The sequence below is a fragment of the Trichosurus vulpecula genome, chromosome 2 (genome assembly GCF_011100635.1).
Source record: "Trichosurus vulpecula isolate mTriVul1 chromosome 2, mTriVul1.pri, whole genome shotgun sequence".
NCBI lineage: Eukaryota > Metazoa > Chordata > Mammalia > Diprotodontia > Phalangeridae > Trichosurus > Trichosurus vulpecula.
Genome location: NC_050574.1, coordinates 211,085,001 through 211,111,977, shown reverse-complemented (window position 1 = coordinate 211,111,977; position 26,977 = coordinate 211,085,001). Strand labels below are relative to the sequence as shown.

Here is a 26,977-nt window from a genome sequence, read left to right as displayed (position 1 = left end):
AAAGTGGCTGCTGCCCTATAGCCTGAGAGGAAGGAAGGAAAAAAGGAGAACTTAATATAATACCTTCTACCCTATTTAGCTGTCTCTTGGCTGGAGGATAAATGGGGAAAATTGGATGTATTGTCTAAATAGCTCATTGCAACTTTGAATCTCCTTTTGTCACCAGTGACTGTTATGCTGGTTGCTAAGCTAATTATGTAATAAAATGGTGGTGTTTGCCTCTCTGACTTATTATAAACTCTTCAAGTTGCAGATACTAGCCAGCCCTGTGCCCAGAGCAAGATTCACTTAGTCTTCCTCCACCAGCAAGAGACCAAGGGATATCTTTTTTTCAGTGCCTCCTGTTGCTTCTGCCCCTCCCCACACAGATCTGTGCCCAGTGTGGCTAGGTTAGGTCTGCCCCTACTAGATCCACCTTATTGTTTTATTCCCTATAAGAAATGTTCATATTTCTGTACCTCCTAAGATCATACATCCCAGCATTTCCTGAAGAGTTAGATTTTAAGAAGGGGGAACTTTTATGAAGTTATCTGTTCAAAATGGATATGTCTTCACTGGAATATAAATAACTGCTTTTCCCCCAGATGTTTGGACATATTTAGAGACCCACTGTGATCCAGGCTGGCTGCCAAACAATGGATTTTGCTATCTGCTGGTAAATGAAAGTAGTTCCTGGGATGAGGCAAATGCAGAATGCATATCCAACCACAGTAACCTAATCAGCATGCATTCTTTAGCAGATGTGGAGTTAGTTGTCAGAAAGCTCCATGAAGGAGGTAAGTTTTTCAAAGGCTCTCAAATGAGATGTTTTTAAGCATTCTAGGGTTCTTGGCCTGTTAGCAAAAATGTCATCTTTGTGAAAACCTGACAGATTTTATCCTGTGGTTTACATGTTCTCTAATGTCCCTCATAATGTAAGTTCTTATTTATATCCTATCAATGATATTAATAATTTTCTAATTCTTACACTAATCCAAAAACCATGAGTATGTGAGGAGAAATAAAGTGGGTTGTTTGTTTTCATTCAAGGAACCTAAAGAGAATGTTAGCCTTCTCATTAAGCCCCAGCAGTTACTATGGAGGAAGCAGCCCCCCATAGGATTAGTCACTGGGAGATTACCTGTTCCCCACAAAAATATATAGGTTCAGACTAGTAGAGAGAAGAGGGGTGGGCACTAGAGCAAAGAAGGTAATTGGTGTCACCAGAAGACCAAAGACTGGGGAGTGCTTAAGTCTACCAGCACTTCTTAAACTGTGGGTCAAGACCCCACATAATTTGGCAACGGTAAAAAGTTTCTAAACATGAAACTACAAAAAATTAATTAAAAATCTAATGCGTAATGAATCTGAGATATTTCTGGCAGGACTTGCCCATGTTGCATTGGGCAACTTCACTGCAGCCTCGGTTCTGAACGCAAAGCACTCACACCTTTGTACTGCACATGCCCTCAGACCACACGATGCCAGCTGACACTGCCTAAAGGCAAAAAGGGGTCATGAGTGGAAAAAGTTTAAGAAGCCCTGGTCTACCCCACTCCCAATAAGGAAGAGAAGAGACCAGATGGATTCACAAGGGAATTATATCAAATATTTAAATAATAAGTAGTTTCCACGATACATAGACTATTTTAATATAGAGGAAGGGGGTAGGCTACATAATCTTTCAGTTGGTCTCTTGAGCTAAAGTGGACAAAGCTGAGAATCAACAAGCATTTATTAGGTGCCTACTATGTGCTAAGTACTGTGCTAGTTGCTGGGAATACAGTACAAAGAATTAAACAGTCTTAACTTCCAAGGAACCTAAAAAGGGGGAGAGAGGCTCATACATATGATATATGAGTATATATATAAATGTATGTATAGTATACATAAAATAAATATTTGTTATATTTTTGTATCAAAGTATATATAAGGATATATACATATAAGGATATATATATATATAAAGGATAAATACAAATAAATATAATGAACTTAGTTAAAAAGGAGAAAGGACACTAGCAGTTGGGGAAATCAGGGAATGGCTTCATGTAGAAGGTACTTAAGCTTGATACTTGAGCTTGTGAGAGAAGGATTCTTTGAGGCAAAGGTGAGGAGGGAATGCATTCTAGGTATGTGGGACAGTCACAGTTATGTAATGCTCAGTGAGACTGGAAAGATAGGTTGGGGCTGTTTTGTAAAAGGCTTTATGTTTTACCCTGTAGGTAGGGGAGAGCCACTGGAATGGATTCAGCAGTGGTAGTGAGATGGTAAGGTCTTGCACTTAAGAAAATCACTTTGGCAGTAGTGTGGACTAGGATAGAAAACGTCCTGAGGCAGGGAGACCAATTATTGAGGATGTTGCAGTAAGATAGCAAGAGGTGATGAGGGGCTGAACTGAGGGGGTAGCTACATGAATAGAGAACAGGGATCAGAATTGAGAGAAGTTGTTGAAGTAGAAATGGTAAGATTTGGTAACTGATTAGATACATGGTATGAGAGAAAGAGAGGAGTCGAGGGAGATGCAAGGATTATGAACCCAGAAGACTGGAAGGATTTTTGATAGAAATAGGGAAGATTAGAAGAGGGGAAGCTTCAATTCAAATATCACCAGTTCATTTTGGGACATGTTGAGTCTGAGATGTCCCTGAGACATCCAGTTTGAAATGTCCTGTGGGCAATTGGAAAGAAACCCTAGACCAATGGCATTACTGAATATCAGTGCAAAATTGTTAAACATAGAATCATAAATAGGATATAGCCATACATCAAAAACATTGCCCTATTGTGACCAAGTAGGATTTACAGATAGGTGATGTAAACCAGAAAAGCATATAATATCATACATTTTATCCTCAAGAAAACAGACTTTTAAATGGTATCATAATATGCAGGAAAATTCTTAGATAAAAATGAAGCACTATTTTTACATATATATATATATAATATATGAATAAAAAGACCTACACATAATATGATAAAAAGCATATATCTGAAACCACAACATAGTATTATTATATATAACTGAGCAATGCTAAAAGCATTCTCATGGGGATAGAAGGCAGGGAGAGATACCAACACAAGGATGTCCACTCTCTTTACTCCTATCTAATGTAACTTTTGACATCTTGATAAAAGCAATAAACCATATGGAAAGATTATTCATAATATTATTAGACATATATATAAAACTACAACATAGTATCATTATATACAACTGAGAATGGTAGAAGCATTCTTCTTTAAAAGAAAGAAGCACATAGAATGGAGATATCCTCTCCTAACTGATGTGATTTTTAAAATCATAAAAGCAATAAAGCATGGGAAAATGAAAGTAATTAAACATCAGTAATGAAGAAGTCAAAATGTATATTTGCAGACAGTGTGATTATATAGCTAGAAAACCTAAGAATATCAATAAAAAGTTAATGGAGATAATCAATGAATTTATTAGAGTTGTAGGATATAAGATAAACCTTCAAAAATTACCTGCATTTCTATATGCCACTATCAAGACTTAAGAGAAATTGGTAGACGGAAGAGACTATTTATAGTAGTAACAAGAATATATCAAATACTTGGACATTAACGTATTAAGACCTACAAATATTAACAAGACAAGAAGAAAGAGGAACCTCTCCCCATTTCTAACAGTTACCAAGTCTGCTATACCCCAGATCCATTGAGAAATTAAGAGTTCTCTAGGATCTTTTGGCATTAGTCTTAGTACACCTGTAAAACTAACAATAATGAGAATAATTGTGCTTATATAGTGCTTTTCGGTTTGCAGAGTGCTTTGCAAATATCTCATTTTATCCTCACAACAACCCTGGGATAAAGGTGCTGTGGGGAAACTGAGACGGTAAACGGTTAAGTGATTTACAGTCACACAGTTTGCAAGTGTTTAAGGCAAGATTTGACCTCAATTATTCCTGACTACAAGTCGAATGCTCTATCCATATCAACTGTGCCTCTTGGATACCTAACTCCCCAGTTTGATCTAGACATTTAATGGGGGATGATCAAAATGATGACTATAGTCCCACTCTTAGCTTAGTAATAAACATAACATTTTACTGTAAATTGAACTACCAGGAAATGGACCATCTGCAGAATGATTATTTCAACAACATACAAATCAACCTATAATAACTTCTATATGATAAAATGTAATCCTTAATGATAGTCCTAAATGTATAAATCATGTAATTATTCTTACAAAGAAAATTATAATGGATTATAATTAATTCTGAGACCAAGAATAAGTGGACTTCTCAGCTCCTAGCAGAGAGAAAAAGACTATCAATTAGGCCTCTGCTATTTCTTCATTGTTGTTTAGGAAGAAGAAGGCCCAGAGCGTGGCCCAGAGGCTGCCGTCTTATTTCCAGATATCAGGGAAGAGAGGAAAAGTTGGATTGGGACTGCAAAGCTCCAACTCTTTCCAGGACAGGTGTTTGAGATTAAATCATACCTTGATGCAAGGCTTATGATCTGTTTCCTGAATTCCTTGTCTATTTTTTTCTTTTCACTTAATTCCATAGCATAGAGGGCAAAGATAGGAACCAAGATCTAAGAGCAGAAGCCCCAAAACCCTGCCTACTACGTCCAGGCAGGCGATATGTATTTATTAAGCCATTACTGTGGGCCAGGTACTGTGCTAAAACACTAAAGATACAAATACAAGCAAAACCAAAAATAGCCCCTTCCCTCAAGGAGCTTCCATTCCACTGGGAGTTGGGGTGGGTGGGTGGAGAAGACAACTGTATAAAAAGGGTGCTGAAAAGCAGGGAACAATGGGAAGGGAGAAGTTACCCATGTGGATACAGAGTAGTGAAGCCTGGAGACAGAAGCACAGCTGGGAGGAGAGTAAAGCATAGCCAGCCTAGACCCATCTCCAAAATGGAGTTCTTGGATCAGGAATTCACCATAGGAGAAGGGGGCCCGCATGGCAGAGAGATGTTTCAGGATGAGAAGACAACTGAGTCATGGTGGCAAAGTCCAGAAAGAGTCAAAAGCATAGGCATGAAGGGAATGAAGCATGGCCAAAATGGAGTGCCGCTGCACCCCCTACCTCACCCCCAGCCAAGGGGAGGAGGGGGCCAGCGTGAGGAAAGGATGTTCCGGGTTAAGAAAGCAGCTGAGTCATGATGGTAAAGTCTGGAGAGATTCGAAAGTACATCCAGGAGGGATCAAACTAGTTTACATGCTCCTCAGTTCCATCTCTTAAAGCAACATGTTATCTATGTGTACTGCAAAGTGCCTATTGAAGTAGTCAGTTTGGAACAACGGGATTATGTCCCCTATTAAGTTGTAATGTTAATGGGGAGGGGGGTGTAAGATCTTCCCCAAGTCCATTAATAGGCCTCATGTGGAGCCCATTAAGGGAAGCTTGCTCATAGGAAGGCTTGTACCCCTTTTGTTAATAAGCTTGTTAGGCAGTGAGCTGGGTTGTGATGCCTTCTGGCTCTGAGCCTATTAGCTGAAAGAGTAGTATATATATTCTGAGAGGTGAGCTTTTGCTTTAGGGGCTCACTTATGAGAAAGATGTTGTGATTCCCTCTGAGTGGCTGTATGTTCAGAATCCCCTGTCTCCTCAGAGGTAAAGGCTCTCTGGATTCAGTAGTGGAGGTCAAGCTTTGATTCAGGCAGTAGAAGAGCCCTGTCTGTTGGTCTTCATTTCTCTTTGTATTTTTTCTAGGTAATTAAAGAAGATCATTGACCCTTTTTAAGTTGCTTTCCTTAGTAAAGCAGATCTAAGAACCTGCAATAGCAGCCATCCTGGGTACGCCAATGTGGTTGCCATTACATAAGTAAATAAAAAGCCACATCCCTTGTCCAGTCCATTTGACTCTTTAGGGACCACATTTCCTAGATCAGGAAGGTCATGCCCCAGAAAACTGGCATTTAAACCTGTGACCATTGAGGAACTATTAGCTGGGAGTAGGTGGGGGAGAGAGGGAGAGGCAGTTTATTTCATCATTCTCCTCTCCATCTTTGGATGCTAGAAAGTGTTAGTTGCTGATCATAGCATTACCAAATGTAAGGGATAGCAGAGTCAAGTTTTGTTTTTTAAAGAGGAGGGAGACCCTTGCAGTTTTCTAGACATTAGAAAGGAGCCTTAGGGCAAGACTGAAGATGAGGAGGGAAGCCATAGAAGAGATAAGTGAGAAGATGGAAGGAATTTATGAATGAGAACATAAGTAGAGTGGTTGACCTTCTCAAGATGGGTCAACTCTTCCACAGAAATTGGAACAAAAGAGGAGATTCAGTTACGATATAGAGTTGGTTCAAGGGGTGAAGTAGGGGAAAAGCATAGGATCATAGATTGAAAGCCCCAGGGGGCATTAGGGGTCATCTAGTCCAACCTCCTGATTTTACAGATGAGGAAAGTGAGGCCCAGTTGCACTCAATGACCTAAAGTCACAGAGGTGGTAAAATGGCAGAGGTCGACTTTGAACCAGTCTTTTCTGATTCCATAGAGTTTATTGTGCTGCTATGGACCATGCTGTCATTCTTGGGCCTTTCTGCTGTCTTGGTTTCTCTTACATTGAATTCCTCTTATTCTGTCTTTTTTTTTTGTCTTAATTCCACAACTCCTTTGAATGATATCATTTTATTGGATCGTAGATTTAGAGTTGGATCCTTACAGGCCATCTAGTTTATCCCTTCACTCTCCCAGAAAGGTTAAGTGACTTTTTGTGTAAGTAATTAAGCATCAATAACAATCAGAACCCAAGTTCTCTGAGTCCAAACACAGGGCTCTTATCCACTACAGCCTGCCCAAGGAAGTGTCCTAAGAGGCCATCGATTCCAACCAATACCTGGATAAGAATTCCATCTAATAATGACATATATTTATATGGCATTCAGAGTTTTTAAAAGTGCACGTTACATATACTTCATTTTACTCAGTCCTCACAAGAACTCCATGAAGTAATTGATACAGGTATTATCTGTGTTTAACAAATGGAAAAAAACCTAATGCTGAGATAGGTTGAGTGGCCCAGGGTATCATAGTTATTAATCATCTGAGGAAGGATACAAACACGAATTTTTCAGACTGAAGTTCAGCAGTATATCAACTATATCCTTCCTCCAACAAGTCGTCCTTGAAAGACTTATAGTATGGAAGAGCTCATCTCCCAAAGTTGCCCATTCCATTTTTTGATACGTCTGATTTCCCCCCAACTACTAGTGTGTTTCTTCCCCAAACTACCCTGTATTTATTTTGTATATTTTCTGTATGTATTTACATCTCTAGATGTTGTCTCCCTGTTAGAAATAAACTCTTTGCAGGCAGGAATGTGATTTGCTTTTGTCTTTTGCAACCCTGTGTTCTTAGCACAATGCCTGATTTTTAATAAATGCTTGTTGATTGATTAAAATGTGAATGAGAAAGAATAAACAGAACCCCAATGGCAACTTTGAGAGAGACACTTAAAAAAAGTATAATACTTTATTCCCTGAAATGAATTATCTTAAATGTAAAGACACTTAATTTTTTAAAAATTGACACCCACCCAAGGATTTACTAATCTGTGAACCCTCTTCTTTTAGAAACCAAAGAAGAAATATGGACAGGTCTTAAGAATAATGATACACCAGCTTTATTTAAGTGGTCAGATGGCACTGAAGTGACTCTTACTTACTGGGACCAAAATGAACCAGATATTCCCTACAATAAAACTCCTAACTGTGTTTGCTATTCAGGAAAGGTAGGAAGCATCTGGGGTTTGTGTATAATGCTATTGCGTAATCTGGCCACAAGAATATTTTTAAAATTAATGGGAGCCTCAATTTGTTTGCAAACAAATTGGAGAAAGGGAGAAAGAATCGTCACCCAGCAGATAAGGGTTCTCCTATCTCTGCAATAAGTTTGTTATCCAGTTGTGTCTGAGGTACCCATTAGGTAAAGGTTAATTACAAACTAAGCTATCCCTGCCCTCTCTACCTAAATTCTTTGCATTTAATTATCTTATATTTATTTGTATTTTTTCTGTTTATACTTATTATGTACATACATCCACACATGTATACATACATATACATGTGTGTATCTATGTATATGTGTGTATATACATACATACATATATGTATGTATGTGTATATATATATAACATATATATATATATGAAAATACTTCCCTTCCTCCATCCCCACCATTGAGAGTGGGGATTGTTTCATTCTTTGTGATTTGTATCCCTAGTGCCTAGAACAGTGATTGGCACATAGTAGGCCCTTAATAAATGCTCTCTAGCTCGTCCATAGTAAACACATTGAGAGAAGGGATGGTCTCAACTCATTCTCAGTCTTTAAACCACTGAGCACAATGCCTGTTACAGTCGATAAAGATTTGCCAGTAATTATGAGCACAGATGGTGTGTGTCCTATCGAACAAATAATGCATCCTCCCCTACCTATAATAAGCTAAAGGGGCTCTACCACAATCATCACCTATAGAACCAGTTACACACCGTTCTATTTAGGACCTTGAAGCTAAATTTAGTTTCTGCACTGATTTTGGGGTTAGCGGCCCTGGGTTCAAATCCCAACTCTAACAGTCACTACTTGTGTCACGACCTTGGGCAGATCACTTAACAAGCATTTATTAAGTATCTTCTGTGTTCCAGGCACTGTGCTAAGCACTTTTAGAAATTACTCTGGTATTTAGAACAGGACTGCAGCATAAATACTAGCTATACATAAAATTTTATTCAAAAAAGCTCTAATAGCCACAAGCACTAAAAAGAATTTTAAGTCATTATGGTAATATTAAATTCTGACCATACCAAGAGTTTAAAACAAAGGCTCGTTACTAATAGGAGGAGATCCAAGATGATCTGGTCACATCAATGTGCATAGTTGATTTTTTTGTGGGGGGGGGCTTCTTTTTGTTTATGTTGTTATCCTACACTTGGCATTCTCTTTCACTACAACCACTGAACTAATCCTAGGTGGAAACCCCTTCCCCCTAGAACTTCTTCCACAACTATCCTCCTCTGTCCTTACTTTTACATGGTGCTTTTTGGAGCCTTCCTCTGGTTATCACACTCGCCTTCAACTTAGCTCTCTTCTCACGTTCTTTCCATATTCTGATGCTCACTGACACCTAGAATATTTTTTCCCTCAAGCTACCACATCTTTTGGCATCCTCTTTAAGGCTGACTGTTCCTTTTCTCATACTCTGTGATATGTGGGGCCAAAGAAAGGAGTCAGCATAATTCTAACTCCGCATTGCCGTTACACCCTGACTCCATCACCATCACTTAGCAACCACCTCTCGCTTTAAAATCTATCCCATTCTGGCCAGATCTTTGTTTTTACCCATGGACCTCCAGGTCAGTCTCCTCTCCAGTAATTCTAGTCACCTCGCTGTCTGCTTCTCCACCCTAAATTCTTTCCTGTTCACATCCCTTCACCTCCCAGTTCCTCAATCTCAACTCCTCTGACTTCTTTTTAGTCCAACTCAACCATACATGAGTAGCTACACATTAGATCACTTTCACCACAGCAGTTGGAATTAATTTGGGCTCTCTGTATGAGTCTTTGGAGTTTTTTTTTATTAAAATGAGGAAACTTGATCTGTTTTTGCACCCATTTCTGTTCCTCCATTTGGTAGCTGATATGTCTTAAAGTGACTAACTCAGCATTCACACCAGAAAGAGGATGTGGAAAAACCCCATGCAAAAGATTGTGAGTTCAAGAGATTTATTAGAAGATAAATCTTTACCATCTGGCTAAAGAGGGGAGGAGCCTGTTGCAGGCCTCCAAATCTGCATCTTGATTGACGGAATGATGTGGTAACCCCTCCAAAGACAATTTCTAGGGTTCCCCTTTTGTACAGGAAAACTCTAAACTCTGTCTCTGATGTGTGTTAGAAATGTTCCCTCCATTTTGGGAGGAGCAAGGTTTTTTATTATCTCTGCTTTTCAAATCTATGCTTTGAGTGTAGTCATTAGTTGAGTTGTATGTGACTATGGGACTGTGATGTTTCCTCTTTTACTTGAGGGACTTGTGGCTTGCCAACAAAGGACTGTGGAAGATCTTGTCCACCATCCCAGTGCTATGGGACACTTTGGACCCTGATGGATTCTTCTTTATTAAGTATAATTGGGGAAATTGGGGGAGATATTGGCTGGTTTCAAGGGTGAAAGGAAAATTCAGAAAGCACTTAAAACTACATAGGTATGTGGGTAGCCAATTCAAAATTCTTTGGCCAGTTCCATTCCTGGCCTTAGATTGGTCTTTCAAGTGAGGATCAAAGGCCTTATGGAGGTGCTTTTTCATCTTTTTCCCTTGGAATTCTATATATGAATCCTAACTGAGATTCAGGAGGGCATAAACTTCCAAAACAGATCCTAACAGGGAGATAAAAGCCTTGAGTTTTAATAATATAGCTATGTATTAAAGTGTATGTTAAGTAGCTTATTTTTTAGCAAGCAGCATTGATTTATTCACATTTCCCAAGGAAAAGATTTTATTAGGCAGTCAAAAATTCCAAGAAACAAAGAGATCCTTATACATAATCAGAAGGGTTGTGGAAACCATAAACTAGTCACTATGAAATGAATTGCAGCAATCATAGCTGCAGGAGCCCTTTCCACTCATCTGTGAGAATCTCTAGTTATAGTTCTAAGGAGAATAAGTTCTTTCAAACTTTTTTAAGGCAACATAATAGATCATGAGAGCTCAAATGTATAGTGCCTTAAGGTTTTTTTTTTAACCATATCACTTTGAGGTCATAGGAACCTAAATTTATGAGTTTGAAGGGACCCTAAGGGTCATCGCATCTGACACCCTCATTTGACAGATGAGAAAAATAAGCCACAAAGAAGTTGCTTGACATGGCTGGAGTCTCACAGGCAGGATTTGAACCTAAATCTTCTGACCCCCAACTCTAGAACCCTACACCCTATACCACAGTGCTTCTCTACATATGAACTCTAGGTGGTATATGTATTATTCTCATTTTACAAACGAGGAAACAGAGACCCAGAAAAGTTAAGTGAATGCCCAAGGGCCATAACTGTTTGTGGGTGAATCTTAGCCATCCTGGATGTCATGTGGAAGAAGATTGCCTAGTGTTCTGTTCTCTTTGAAATAGTCTTCTCACCTGTCTTCCTGTCTCAAGGGATAATATAGTCAATTAAGAATGATGATAAAGCTCATGGGAAGATGAAATTAGTGTCCCCTAGGACCTTGATGTGATGCTGACAGCCTGTCTGGGGCAGTGTTCCCTATAGGACAAATGAGAGCCTCTCTAAGAGCCTCTCATATTATTATTTGGTGATGAGAAGAGAAACAACTCAGAGTTCAGTTTTAAAGCTTATAACAAACCTTTTTTTTCCTAAGCAACTTTTCCACTTGTTTTTACCACAGTTAGGTCATTGGAGAGTCCAGTCCTGTGAAAAGAAGCTCAAGTATGTATGCAAGAAAACAGGAAAGACTATCAATGAAACAAGACTGGATAAGGACTGTCCTCAAGAAGAGGTATATTGAAATCCCTAAGCCAACATGGAGCCCATCTTAGCCAGAAATGGTGTTAGGTGGGGAAAAAAATGAAGCTTAGAGGGAGAAAATATTTTTTGTTTCTAGACCAGGCATTCTTAACCTGAGGGTCTGTGAACTTGTTTTTTAAGTCTTTTGTTAACTGTTTTTCAATAATTGATTTCCTTTGTGCATTTAAAAACATTATCAGAAAGGATCCATAGACTTCATTATCAGAAAGGATCCATAGACTTCGCTGGATTGCCCAAGGGGTCCAAAAAGTTAAGAACCCTCATACTGGAGCAAGCCAAAGGTTCATGATAGATAGAACAAAATTTCCATTTGGAGAATTATATATTGGGATGTTAATACACCTAAGAAGTCATGCAAAAACATACAACCACTGCTTCATATACCACCGTACTCTGGGGTTGGTTTAGTCATATATCTTGTATGCTTCCTATGTCTAATAGGCTCCTTACCTCTGTTAGAATCTGTTGTTTCCTATCCTCAGGACACAGAGACCCTAAGCTGCTAGCTCCCTGCCCAGCAATTAAATTGAATTTAGGATTTTGTATTTAATGGTTCCATACTTTGTTTGAGTCAGAGAGACGTCGCCTATCTTGGAGTACTCTATGGTAATAACCTGTTCTGATTTAGGGCTGGGAAAGGCATGGAGAAGCTTGTTATAAGATCTATAAGGAGGAGGTCCTCTTTGGAACTCACTGCAACCTGACAATAACTAGCAGGTATGACAGCCATCAGGTAAGCTGGATGTTCATAGGAGCATAGATCTGAAGCTGGAAGGGACCCCAGAGGCTATCCGGTCCAGTGCCCACATTTTACAGGTGAGGAAACTGAGGCCTCAGGGAAGTTAAATGACTTGTCCAAGATCACACAAATCTTAAGCATTAGTTACAGAATTTGAACCCCAATCCTCTAAATTCAGAAGCCAGTGGGCTCTCTGCTTCATATAAGAAGGCATCAGTTTTTTTCTGATCTTTTGCCAAGTCATGTGATTTCTTCCTCTGCAACATCTCTCACATCCTTCTCCTTATTCAAATGGCCATAATCTTGTTCAGACCCTCTTTACTTCTCACTGGGATTATTTTAATTGTCTCTTATTGGTCTCCCTTCCTCATCTTTCCCCTCTAGTGAATGGGATAAGAGACATCCTCTGCATAGGTACCAATGTGTTTTTGCTAAAGTGCATATCTGACCTTGTTGCTTGCCTACTCAGCAAATCCCAACATCTCCTTATTACCGTTAGAGTGAAAAAACCAACTCCTCTAGATGACATTTTAAAGCCCTTCACAGTTTGGCTTCCTTAGAGATTACTCCCCTCCGCAAATTCCACAGTCTAGCCAAAATGGCCTTCTTACTGGCCCTTACACATGACACACCACCTCCTCTATCCTTGCCTTGCCTGCGCAGCACAGGACGCTGGTCTCCATGCTCAGCCTGCTCCCCCTTCTTACCTCTGCCCCTTATAGTCAGTCCTGGATGTCCTTCAGAGCTCATCTCAAGTGCTGACTTGTTCATGAGGGATTTTGTGAACCCCTCACTTGTTATTCCTTTCCTCCAAAATTACCTTCTATTTATGTATTCATTTTTTAAAATATATATGTACATGTATACACAAATGTTTATGTGTCTCTCTCGATAGAATATACATTTCATTTTTGTCCTGGTGCCTAGTAGGGTGCTTGGCACATGGTAGGCACTTAATATTCGTCGATTGATTCTTTGGGGGGGACGGCAGTCAGGGTTAAGTGACTTGGCCAGGGTCACATAGCTAGTAAATCTGAGGCTAGATTTGAATTCATGTCCTCTTGACTCCAGGGACAGTGCTCTGTCCCCTGAGCCACCTAGCTTAGCTGCCCCTCATTCTTACGGAGAATGCTAGCTTCTTTCATCTATATAGTAATTTGATACTGTAAAATATCACGGATAAATCATTTGAACCTTATTTTACAGATTCGAGCAAGAATTCTTAAACAGCATGATTAAAAAGTACAGCAAAGGTGGAGGGAAGTTCTTTTGGACTGGCTTGAGAGATGAAGATTCACGAGGAGAGTATAAATGGGCAAATGTAAATGGAACAAAGCCGGTTGTAACCTATGTAAACTGGAATTCTCTTGAGCCAGGTAAGTGCCTCCTCTTTGAAAGAAGTGGAATAAGATGCCTTGTTAAATTGAATCTTTTCCACATGTCTTCTCTGTTTAACAACTTTGCTGAAATTTGGTTTTGGCTGATAATAATATTTAATTTAATTCAACAAATGTTTGTGTTGTTCTTGTATAGAAAGCTTTGTATTGAGCTCTAAAGGTAATATAAGATTTTTAGGCAGAAATCTAACTATATTCCTTAAATAAGAGCAGTGACTATGTCTTATCTATTAAGTCCCTAGCCAAAGTGTTTGAGGCAGTATGGTGTGGTGAAGCCTTGAATTTGGAGTCAGACCTAGGTTCAAATTTCCAGTTTTGACATGCAGATTCTTAGAATCTCACCTGCTTGTATTGGTGTCCCAAATACCGCACATTTACTAGAAATCTTGACCACCTGATCGATGTATAATAAAACCTCACTACTCTGACTGAAAAAAATTCCAATTTTGACACTTTGTGACCTTGGTCAAGTCTTCCCTGGGTATCTTCATGTATAAAATAAGAGCATTGGACCAAATAAACTCTAACATCCCTTCCATCTCTAAATCTCCTATCTGTCCTAAGAATATAAGCTCCTTCTGGACAGAGACTGTATCATTTTTGCCTTGGCATTCCTAGTGCTTGGCACAGGGCCTGGCAGACACATAGTAGGCATTTTGTAAGTGCTTATCTGTTGATTGATTGCTCTGTGATACAAAATGTGCTTTGCAGTGGAGCAAGTGAGACCACCAACCCTTCTTATATAGACTATCACCTAATGACATGGCTCTTAATAACTAGAGCTGATTTTCACATCTCTTTTATTACTTCAACCAAAATCCAGAATGCTGTTGTGAAATGGCACACCTATTTTTATTACTCAGTTGCCACTTATTTTCTTAATTCCTTCTCCAGGATCAGATAATTGCTGGGTCTTACTGTTTGCAAAAGGCAGCTAGGTGATGCAGTGGGTAGAGTGCTGGGCTTGTGATCAGGAAGACTCATCTTCATGAGTTTAAATCTGGCCTCAGACACTTACTAGATAGCTATATGACCCTGGGCAAGTCACTTAACCCTGTTGACCTCGGTTTACTCATCTGTCAACTGAGCTAGAGAAGGAAATGTCAAACCACTCCAGTATCTTTGCCAAGAAAACCCCAAATGGGGGTCACAGAGTCGTACATAACTTGATACCATTCAACAACTGTTTGTAAAAGGTGACTAGGGAAAGGCAGGATCAAGATAGGAGGGATTTAACTTCATCTACAGGTGAGCTAGTCCATCTCTGGATAGTTTTGAATACTGACTGTAATTACAATTGGTTAGACTCATAGTCAGCAGTAAATTATAAAACATTCTTTCTCTAATGTTTGAATTATGTGAATTTCACTTGTTCTCATCTGATACAGTGACTGTAATGGAAGCCATTGGCAGTGTTTGGACTCTACCCTTTAGACTCGGAAAGTTTCTACTTTATAGGCAACTAGGTGGGAGAATGGACCTAGAGCTAGGAAGACTAGAGTTCAAATCCAGCCTCAGACACTTACCAGCTACGTGACCCTCAGCAAGTCAACCTGTTTTCCTCAGTTTCCTCAACTACCAAGTGGGGAGAATAATATCTACCTCCCAAGATTGTCATGAGAGTCACATGAGACAGTGATTGTAAAGTACGTAGCACAGTGCCTGGAACACAGTAAGCGCTACATAAATGTTAGCTATTATTATTACCAAACTTTCTACTCCTCTTAGGGTAGGAGAGGGAATATGTAGCTCTGTGAGGTTGGTTTGGTTGGGGTAAAGTGGACCTGGAGTCAGGAAAATCTGAGTTTACTGGCTCTGTGACACTGGGAAGGTGATTTAACCTCCTTCTACCTCAGTTTTCTCATCTATAAAATGGTGATAGTAATACACCTACTTCGGTTGTAGTGAAAAGAAAATGAGATGATGTTTGTAAAGCGCTCTGTAAACCTTAAAGTGGTATGTAAATCAATTAAGAAAGTTCTCTAGTTCAAGGTCTAGAGAGTTATGAGTTCCTGTGAAACTGATTTGGAGACAGATCCCAAGAATCTTCTCTCACTAACATTCAGTAATTACTGGAATTCTAAATCTAAAGCCAAAGGACCTATATTCACATCCAAGCTCTGACATTTTACTATCTATGTGACCATGAGGAAGTCACCCAGTTTACTTATCAAGCAATTACATTTATTAAGTTCCTACTGTATACTAAATACTGTACAAGGTGCTGAGGATGTAAAAGTAAAGAATGGTTGGACTGAATGATCTCTTAAGTTTTCTTCCTTCTTTTATCTTATATGACGTGATATTTTGGAAAATCAGTCTGACCTGGGAATTTTTATTCCGGGGACCCCCAGCCATTCCATGGGATCTAAAAGTAGATTTGTATACCTTAACCAGCAGATGCCCAAGCAAGTTGCTGCTGCCACCATCAACTCTTCAGTCCTAGAAAGGAGGGGAGTATAGGTAACGGAGGGCAGGACCTCCCCCCCCCACCCCCCTGGCTCAGATTTCACTTTACACTTCACTTCATACCAGCACACTTTGATCTCAGGACTTGAGGAGAATCAGAATATGTTCAGCCTGAGTGGTTGGGGAGCCCTATTATATCCTTAGATATAATAGTTGTAAATAGAAAGTGTGAAAACCACATAGCTTCTTTATTTGGTAGCAAGTAAGAAGGAAAAGAAGCTTTGACATCTCAGTTGAGATTTCCCATGGCTCTTCTTTGCTACCTTCTTCAGATTTTGAGCCTTCACTCACCCCTCTTTTTGCCAGTAGTTCCTACACATGGCTGCCAGAATAACCTTGCTAAAAAAAAAGTTTGGATCACATCACCAAAGGTCCCATGGTTGAGTGTCATTTTGTTTTGAAGTCTGAATCTTGCTGCTTGGACCAATCTAATAAGTGCCTAAGTTAACTGAGATCTCTTGGTTATTTTGTATGATTCAATTCCGTATTCCTTTTACTTCCTCCTTCTCCCTCTCTTTATCCTTCTTCCCCCTCAAAAGGAAGAGTAGAAACACGAGAAATTGTGGGTGTTGCTTTGTTTTAGAAAATAAAGATTAACCTTTTCATTTACTGGTTGAATCATAGCTTCGCCAGGTGGATGTGTGGCTCTTGCAAGTGGAAATTCACTTGGAAAATGGGAGGTCAAGGATTGTAAAACCTTCAAGGCGCTTTCTATTTGCAAGAAAAGAATTGGGCCCCCAGAGCAAGAGGAAGCAGTTCCTAAACCTGATGATCCCTGTCCCAGCGGATGGCACAGTTTACCAACAGGGCTTTCCTGCTATAAGGTAAAACAACATTCTTAATTATATTATTAAATGATGACCTATCTCTTCCTGTGGGCAGCTAGGTGGCACAGTGGGTAGAGTGTCTGGCCCACAGTCAGGAAGATTCATCTTCCTGAGTTCAAATCTGACCTCAGACACTTATTAGCTGTGTGACCTTGGGCAAGTCACTTAACTCTGTTTGCCCATTTCCTCATCTGTAAAATGAGGTGAAGGAAATGGCAAACCACTACAGTGTCTCTACCAAGAAAACCTCAAATGGGGTCGTGAAGAGTTGGACGTGACTGAACAACATCAATAACCTCTTCCTCTTGTAGTGACAGTCATATTTGTATGATGATCTTGTCACACTGTCCTTCCACCATCTCATATGCTCCTCATAACTCAATTAGTCAGTGTGATCATTTTAAAACCTTTTGAAAATCAAATGTTTCCTCATTGTAAAGTATGGAATGCTTATTATCAGTTTCTTGGTTTGTCTGCTTTCCCCAAATCTTAGAAGCAAATGAAATGACTACGTATTTTAGTGCGGCTAGCTTTAAAAGTTCTATGGATAATTTTATTTCTATAAAAATGGAATAAATTTATTTTTTTACCTTTTTAAGCTGTTTCACAAAGAGAGAGTCGCAAGAAAAAGAACTTGGGAAGAGGCTGAAAGATTCTGCGAAGCACTTGGAGCACATCTTCCAAGTTTCAACCAAATGGATGAGATGACAGGATTTCATAATTTTCTAAAGAGCCAGCTAAGGTAATAACTTTAAAAGCAGATAATAACAAATAAATATAATAGTGATGTCCTTTGTGTGTTTGTGTTTTGCATCTTCTGGGAGAGTATTCTTTCAACAAGCATTTAAGTGCCTGCTAGATAATAATAGCCAGCATTTATATTGCACTTTAAAATTACATTTAAAAACTGTGGTAGGCGCTAGAGAAGATACAAAATGGATGAGATATGGCACCAGCCCTAAAGGAAATTACAAGCTAGGAGAAAGAAAAATGATTATGATAATCATAATAGTGACACCCATTTCTAGAATATAAAGCATTGTCCCCATAGGAGCACTACAAGGTAGTGTACAAAAAACTACAGCCACAGAACGTAACAAGTACCCTGAGAAGAGTGTAAAAAAGGGCTGTGAGCTTTCAGAGGAAGTGCAGATCACTGGGACAAATAGGGATGGCTTTTTAAGAGCAATAACACTTGATGGAAAGAGATAAAATTTGGATAGGAAGGGAAACTCAGGTTAGGGTGCTGTGACCAGAGCTGTAATTCAGGAATGTAATTTTTGGCAGCAGTGTGTAGGATGAAATGAGTAGAAAGAAACTAGAGATGAGTATACCAGTGAGGCTACTGCACAAATACAGAAAAGAAATAAGGAGGTCTCGAACAAAGGTGGTTAGAGTGGGAATTGAGAGGAAGGAACAGGTAAGAAAGATACTGAGAAAACAGAAGAAACAGGACTTGGTGACTGACGGAATGTGGAAGACAAGGGAGAGGAGTAGAGAGTAGTTACAAGGGTTTGAGCCTAGGAATTGAGGAGAATTGGTGGTACCCTGGACAAACTAGGGCAGTTAAGAGAGAAGAACTTGTCTGAGGTAAGAAAATGATCATTTTGATTTCATATACAAACTATATATGCAGATGCAAATGTCCTAGTTGGATTGTAGGAAATGTAGTCAGTCAAGCATTTATTATGCCAGGTACTGTGATAAGCTCTGGGGAGATAAAGGAAAAAACCTGTCCCTGCCCTCAAGGCACTCACGCTCTAATGGGGGAGACAGTGTGTAAACATATATAAACATATATGTATGTATGTATAAATACTCACATACGAGATGTATACAGAGCAAATGGAAGGTAATCTCAGGTGGGGAGGGGCACCACCAGTGAGGAAGGACCAAGAAAGGTGTCCTACAGAAAGTAGGATTTGAGCTGAGTCTTGAAGGAAAGCAAATAGATGGAGGTGAAGAGGGAAATGGTTCCAAACGGGGGGACCAGCCAGTGGTAATGCATGGAATGGGAGTGTGTATTATCTGTATAAAGAACATATGTGTATATATATATGTATGTGGAACAACAAGAAAACCAGTGTTGAGGGTTCACAAAATATGGGAAGGGATTAAGTCAGGGGTGGGGAACCTGTGACCTCGAGGCCACATATGGCCTTCTAGGTCCTTGGATTCAAGGGCCACACTTGAGGATCTAGAGGGGCAACATGTAGCCTCAAAACCACAGGTTTCCCTGCCCCTGGATTAAGTTGTAGGACTGGACAGGTAGGAAGCAGACGGTTACAAAGGGCTCTAAAAAGCCAAACAGATGATTTTGTATTTGGTCCTGGAGGGAGCTACTGGAGATTATTGAGGTGTGGGGGTTATGGGAGTGAACAACAGTTATCTAATCCTTGGGTGTGTGGTTTGGTTTTTTGGGTTTTTTGCTGTTATAAAGTACTTGGATCTTTTTTTTTTTCTTTCTTGGGACATTTATAGGATAATGTCCTCGCAATGGAATCACTGACATATGATCTCCCAAAGCCTAGGATACAGAGTTAACTATAACTGGATTAGTGATTTAACTATTTAAATAATAATAATAAAGAAATAATCTTTGTCTTAACTATTACTAGAAGAGAGATTTTCATCCACCAAATTGTTGGATTTATTGGGGAAAGATGGTAGGGATAAAAGGATTTTATACAAGATCATCAGAGACAAATAATGGAATAAACAGAAAATGCAAATAAATTCTTACATATATTCCTTAGAATTTAACAAAGTGGAACCAAATAAATTAACAAAAGATGAAGAAAAAATGTTTAGTGTCAGTCTTATTCCAAGTCTCCCTGAAATTTCACTATTGAGATCAGTTTAGTAACTATCGTGTACTGCTCTCCAAAACATTTGTCCCCCCACTCCACCATTGCCACCAGCGATATATTAGGATGCCCTTCCTACCTACTCCCTTTAGTCCAACAGTGAATCTTGTCATTTTTCTTTGCAGTTGTCTTAATTCATATTTTATTATTAGGGATATCATTATTATTTCTTCTAATATAATTTATTATTATTCTAATATAATTTATTATTGTGTAGTAATACTAGTTATTAGCAAATTTAAATACCTTTCATTGTAGTTATTAACCATTTTTATTTTCTCCTTTGAAAATGCTCTTTGACTCTTGCTTCATTAGGGAGTGTTATGGCTTTCTCAGTTCTTGTGGATTCTAGGTGGCAGACCTTTTATCTGATTGACTTAGAGTATACATCTTTTTCCCCATCTTTTTTCATTTTTTGAAGTTTTAAATGCAGTACTTTTTTTAGTTGTTTAGTTTTTCATCATATCTTCCTTAGACTACTCCGGGACTGTCCTAATTGGTCACCCTGCCCCCAGTCTCTTCCTGCTCTATTCCATCCTCCATTCCTGAAAGACAGCTCTGACCCTGGGCTGCTAGGTGGTAGAGTGGATATATATGTTTTAGACCTGAATTCAGTTCCTACATCAGATACTAGCTCTGTAACCTTGGGCAGGTCACCTCACCTCTTTCACATCTGTAAGATGAAAATCATAATGCTGTATAGCTCACAGTGTTGTTGTGAAAATCTAATTCAATAATACTTGTGAAGTACTTGGCCAACCTTAAAGCATTCTATAAATGCTCTATTATTTTAATTAGCTAATATTACCATGTTATTTCCCTACTCAATAAACTCCAGTGTTCTTGGATCAAATAGGAACTCCTCTGTAGGGCAGTAAAAATTCTTTACAATTTGGCTACAATCTACCTTTCCAGTCATCAACAAGAATTTATTAAGCCTCTACTATGTGCTAGGAACGGTTCTGGGCATTAGGGATACACAACAAAGAATGAAACAATTTCTTCCCCCAAGGAGCATACACATTACTCCCATATATTCTCTGGTCCAACCAAACCAGTTTTCTTGTCATCCTTCATACATGAATCTCCCACCTCTGAGCCTTTGCACAGGCTGCCTCCAGTACCTTGAATGTACTCCCTTCTTACCTTTGCCTCTTAGAATCCTTAGTTTCCTTCAAGATTCAAGTACTCAAGTACCAAAATCTAAATCCAATATTACATAATCTCCCCAGCTGCTAGTACCTTCCTCAACAAATTACCTCATCTGCTTTGCATATAGCATGTATGTACCAGTGTATGTTCATGTTGTCCACCCAATAGAACGTAAGCTCCTTGAGGGCAGGGAATATTTCACTTTTGCTTTTATATCCTCAGGGTATAATGTAGAGTCTGACACATAATAGGTGGTTAATAAGTATTTGTTGGTTGATTGATATGTTAATAATGTATAGTGTAAACTATTTATTGGTTCCGACTAGCACCGGGCAAGGGAATAATCAGTTAATTAATCAAAGAAAGCTTCTCAAGAAGGTGGTAACTCTTAAAGGAAGTTAGGGAAATGTATCCATATCTATATAAATATAGATATGTGTGTATATCTCTACACATAGAGATATACACACACGTATGTGTAAAAAATGTGTGTATATAAACTGAGATAAAAGATGGGGAGGGTAATTCTGGTGGAGAAATGACCTATGAAGAAGTATAGGGGTAGAAAGAAGAAATCATTTGAATGTTGAGACAGATCTGACAAGAGCAGAAAGACCAACTAAGGTTGGAGGCTTGGCAGGGTGGAGGGGATAGGAAGGGAAGATGGGACTAGGAGGGGAATGTCCGGTGATAGAAGACCCTGATCATTAGACTAAAAAAATTTATAATCCTAGAAACAATAGAAAATGAATATATCGTCATAAACAAGAACATGATGCGATGTGAGAGCCATTGGTCAGTTTCTTCTCTGAGGTCTTACATAACCTCTGAACGTCTACTGGGATTGGGTCAGGGATTCCAACAGAGAAGAATAGCTAAAGAATTAGCTATTCTTTAGAAATCAACCTAGAGAAGAAAATATCTACCTATGAACAAGAGAAATGGAAGTGAATGTTGGATTATCTAAAATCATATTGATAATCTCTGCTTCCCTGGAGATGAAAATGATGAGAATCTTTTTCTCAACCCCCACGTTTCTTTTAAGTGATAAAGAACTTCCCTGGCTATATGTGTATAATCCCATCATTTCCAATCTGTTAAACACAATGAATAGTCAGGAAAATGCAGCCATATGGAACATGTCACATCATGCTGGCAGTACCCGTCAGCCATCCATACATAAGATGTATAGCATGGCCTAAAAACAGATGACATGATGTTGCATCTTTTCTCAGAATTGGAAGTAAGGAAGAGATGATAATTAAACCCAAATTGGAATTACCTCTTGAAAAGGAAAAAAAGGTAAAACTATTTGTATCAAATTATGTTTCTAGATCTTAGTTCCTGAAAGCCTTTAACTTTTCGTTCTAGGAGTTAAACTTTACACAGCAAGACCTCCATTGCCCAAATTGTACATAGCATGCTGAGTTAAGTCTGATTACTAACAATACTTTTGTATAGGGAAATTTTAAATCCTCCCTTTGTATTGCAATAAAAAGGATTCATGGTGCACTGAGTCATTAATGTTGTAAGGTTTTTGTAACTCTTAAAGACAAATATGATAGGCAAAGTCAGTGTAGAAAAAAAAATATAGGATTAAAGCAGATTTTGTAATCACATCACATTGGTGCCCACTGCCTCCTATGATGTGACAGAAAAAGTTTTAGAGAGAAATCTGAGGTTTTTGAGATGAAAATTTCTCATCAAATTGTATTTTAGGGGTGATAGCTGAGATAGTTTTCCCTTAGTAATCAGATGCTATGGATAATTCATTCTGGAACAAGGGCAAGGATGTTACTGAATGTTTTAACCTGTTTGTAATATAAGTGCTTGGGCACAAATACCCTAAAATTATATACCAAGTCATTGAAGTAACAAAGGGTAAATAAAGAGGACGATGTTTACTTTTTGAAAGTCTGTCAACCTATTTTCGAGTAAACCTCTTCAGACCTCCTTTTTCCTATAGTCTTCCCATCTCCTTCATCTCTTCCAAAGCCCAGAGTAAAGAAGAGGCATTTCGAGTTTATGTGGGTTGGAGGAAACCATCGTATTTCTTTTTTTTAACCTTAAACTCTTGATTATCCCTTATCAGGGAAAGACCAGGGACCGTGATGAGAAACTGAATTATTATTGTTTTCTACAGTCAAAATATTTAAAATTGTAGAGTGAATCAATTAGAATGAAAGATGGAATAATAACTTTTTGAATCAAAATAAAAATCACTCTCAAAGATGGGAAAGGTCTTGTAAATGAGTGGTTAGAGAATTTGGGCAGTGTCTTTTCTCCAAGGGAGGGAGGGGGGATGGAGTTGGGAAGGAAGAAAAGTAAGGTTAAGAAAACTAAGTCAATCAAAATGAGAAATTTCAGTAGTGATGCTACATCTACTTTGTATTTGTAATATTTGGGGCAGAATGTAAATGTTGCTGTGATTACATGATAATAACTGACATGTAGGGAGTGATTTATGGTTTGCAGAAGGCTTCACAGACATTATTTCCTTTGATCCGCACAACAAGCTTATGAGAAGTAGAAGTATTATTCAAATGAGGAAACTCGACTGAGAGAGGCAGTAATTTGCGAGTAGTTACACAGCTCCTGTATGGCAGATTCAAGCCCAGGGCTTCATAACTATAAGAATTATACTCTTTGGAATGTATTATAGCCCATTGCCTTCCCACAGTTCACTGCCTTCCTATATATGGAATATGACAGTAAGTGTCTCTTTGACTAAAGAAAGTTGTGTCTTTTTTAAAAGATACTTTGCTGATTTGTGTACCCAAATGCTGGTGAATATTATTTCCTTTTTAGTGATAAACATACTACTATACAGCCAATTTTGTTATCCATGGTTATAGGAGATAAGTAAATTAAACCCAGAGATGACCTCAATTTCCTCATCTGTATTGGGGGGGAGTGGGAGGAGGAGGACAGGGAAATGGTATATTTTAAGTAGCCTTCAGAACTAATATTCTATGATTCTTGTGATCTATGGCAGTAGGTAATTGTATTAGAAAGTGAGATGGAAAAAACAAGTACCACAAGAGTACTGATGAAGAAGAGATCATGGCAGACTGGAAAAGTCAGAGGAGGAGTTAGCAGTACTTGAGCTTAGCCTTGAAAGAGGCTTAGTAGAAAGGTAAATAGGTGGAGAGAGGGCATTCAAGGCTGAGTGGAAAAGCAGGAATAAAGAGTTGAAGTCTGGATCGTCTATGTCATGTCATGTTAAGGGAAAAGCGAGCAAACTATCTGGTGAGAATTGAAATTCTGTGTTTAAAAAAAACAGGAGATAAGGTTGGGTAAATAAGGTAGGACCCTTTCATAGAAGAGAAAAGATGTTAAACATCTTAGGGATGTGCATTTTGAGCAGACAAGTCTAAAAACTGTCTAATAAGTTATCAGTAGTTTATTACTTGATATTTGTCTTAATTTTAATTTCATTTGAAATTTAATAAAACTAAATAGAACTCATTCCACTAATTAAAAACAAATAAAGCCTCCAAAGGCACTTCCCATTAACTAAATAATTTGGCTTGTAGAACTTAAATTTGTATTTCTAGCATCTTCCTGAAATGCATTGCCACTCTCAAGCCACTAATACACCACAAACTTTCTCTAGCTTGACATCTGTCATAGAATCAAAAAACATAGATTCCCCCTGCCTTTTTTGCAAAAGCTCCACCTGGTCATAATGATTCAAACTGGCAACATCTTAAAAGAGTATAGGTTAGGGATATTTTCCCATGAAAGAGGATGGACACAGTGGCAATTATGATGAGATAGTTTCCCACTTTTCAAAGGAAAAAGTTCATATGATAAGTGAGGAAAGTAATAATTTTTCTGTCATCAAGGTGGATGAAATTGTTTCCAATGCTTAAAAAATAGGATTTTTTGTTCTTAAAATTAAGATTTTTATACTGTTAAGACTAAGAATACAATGTAAGAGAAGTTTGTTCAAGCCATTTGATTCAGTAATTAATTTTGAGAAAGGAAGCCATGTTCTACTGCTCAGGAAGCCACAGAGATGTGCCTTCCACCTTCTTGTAACCTCGGAGCAGTATAGATTCAGGCCAACAACCTACATCAAACTCTTGTACAGCCTAATAACTAGTTGTTGTGGTAGTCGTCAGAAAATTAAATCATATTCAAGTTGGTTTGCACTAATATAATGGAACCTCTTTGAAGTCAAGGACTGTTTCATTTTGTATTTGTAGTCCCAGTGCCAACTACCATTGTTCCTAGCATAAAAAAGGCTTAATAAATGGTTGTTGATTTGAATTTAATTAAATCTTCAGTTAAATAGAAAATTAATTTACCCACAAACATACCATCCTTCAATTGTGCACTTCTATGGCCTTTTATCTTCTAATATGTTTCAGGGGATGATCTCTGTCCAGAAATAACCTGAGAGACAAAATTCTGTCTAATATTGTATTTCCTTTTGCATCTATATTTTGAATGCCCACTCTCCCTCCTTTCTAAATGCTCTCTGTCGTTCAAAAATTAACTCATGGTCAACCTCCTCCTCTGTGAAGTCTTCTCAGACCATTGCAGCCCAGAGGGATCTCTTGTTTTGAACTCAATACCTGTATCATACCACTAACTTATCACACAATGCATACTGTCTTTATCTTTTTACATGTATATGTCTTCCCAACTAGATCGTAAACTCATATAAGAGATGGGTCACGTAATATAGGATGCCCCAAAAGTGGTAATGTAGTTTAAAGCTACTAGTGCCATTATAGCTTATCACCATTACAGTTTAAAAATTTGTAAGACTCTGGGGCCACCCCGTAATAACCACAATGCCTAACATTAGTGCCTTACACAAAATTTTGTTTTTAAGCAATAAACAAATGCAATACTCAAGTTGAATTCTATTTACTCTTCAGATAGTGCCTCCTTAAATACTTTGGAAAATATGGTGTTGATCAAATTTTCCTCACTCTTTCCCCCGCCCCCTTTCCCCTTCTGATTACCTAGTGACCAGCGTTGGATATGGGTAGGTTTAAATAAAAGGAGTCCAGATTTTCAAGGATCTTGGCAATGGAGCGACAGTACACCGGTGAGTTAATCTTCCCCCCTTTTTTACTACCTTTATATTTCTTTGGAAAACCACATTCACTAGGGCAATTTGGGGTTTAGTTTTGCATTTTGGAGGAGGAACTTGTTTTAATGCCATAATTTAATTATAGTAAGGTAATTCATCCATGTCAACTTCAAAGAATCCTTATGGTCCCCATAGAGATGGTGAGACCGATTTATAATAAAAAACACCTTATATTTGTACAGTGTTTTATAGGTTGAGGTGCACTGTCATTTTCGAGCCAGGAAGACCAGAGTTCAAGTCTTGTCTCTGAGACATACTAGCTTTGTGGCTCTGATCAAGTTAATTAAGTGCTCAGTGCTCTGGGTAGCCCTTAGAGTCTCAGGACACCAAGTTTCAGAGAAGATGCTGACTTATATTGGTAGAAGGAGTTTCCTTCTAAAGGAATTCCCTGTAATAATGAAATCCCAGCCCCATTTGCTATCCCCTTTATAGTTTACAAAGCCCTTTAAAAAATTCTTGTTTGATTGAATGCACCTGCCCTATGTGGTTGGTAGGATAGGCATTCAGTTTTCTTATCTGTAAAATGGGGATAATAATAGCACTCACCTCCCAAGATTGTTAGGAGGATTAAATGAGATAATATTTGTAAAGTGCTTTGCAAACCTTAAGGTGTTGTATAAATGCTAGCTAAATATTATTGCTACAATTAGCTATACAGATGATGAAACCGAGACTCCCTCCCTCTCTCCTTCTTTCCTTCTCCCTCTCCCACGCTAAAGGTACACAGATGATTTCTTGCTTTCTGGTTCTCCTTTTACTAGTCTCTATGCAAAACCATTACTCTGTTTACAATTACCTGTGACATATTATAATTTGTTAGATCGTAATATATCCTGTTACTTACATTTTAATAATGTAGCTTACTGGGAAAAAGGTATTAGATTTGACATCAGAAAATCTGAGTTTTAAGTTTTGGCC

General features: G+C 38.5%; 1 protein-coding gene across 2 annotated transcripts in view; it reads left to right on the top strand.

Moving 5' to 3' along the window:
* LOC118835778 (CD302 antigen) overlaps positions 1–26,977 on the top strand; it is a 204,233-nt gene that overhangs the window by 42,460 nt on the left and 134,796 nt on the right. For both annotated transcript variants that reach the window (XM_036743034.1, XM_036743028.1), the window contains exons 7-14: positions 585–776; positions 7,537–7,694; positions 11,359–11,469; positions 12,127–12,215; positions 13,444–13,613; positions 16,728–16,927; positions 17,530–17,672; positions 25,933–26,014. In XM_036743034.1, the coding sequence (XP_036598929.1) occupies positions 585–776; positions 7,537–7,694; positions 11,359–11,469; positions 12,127–12,215; positions 13,444–13,613; positions 16,728–16,927; positions 17,530–17,672; positions 25,933–26,014 (1,145 nt within the window). The remainder of the gene's footprint in view (positions 1–584; positions 777–7,536; positions 7,695–11,358; positions 11,470–12,126; positions 12,216–13,443; positions 13,614–16,727; positions 16,928–17,529; positions 17,673–25,932; positions 26,015–26,977) is intronic.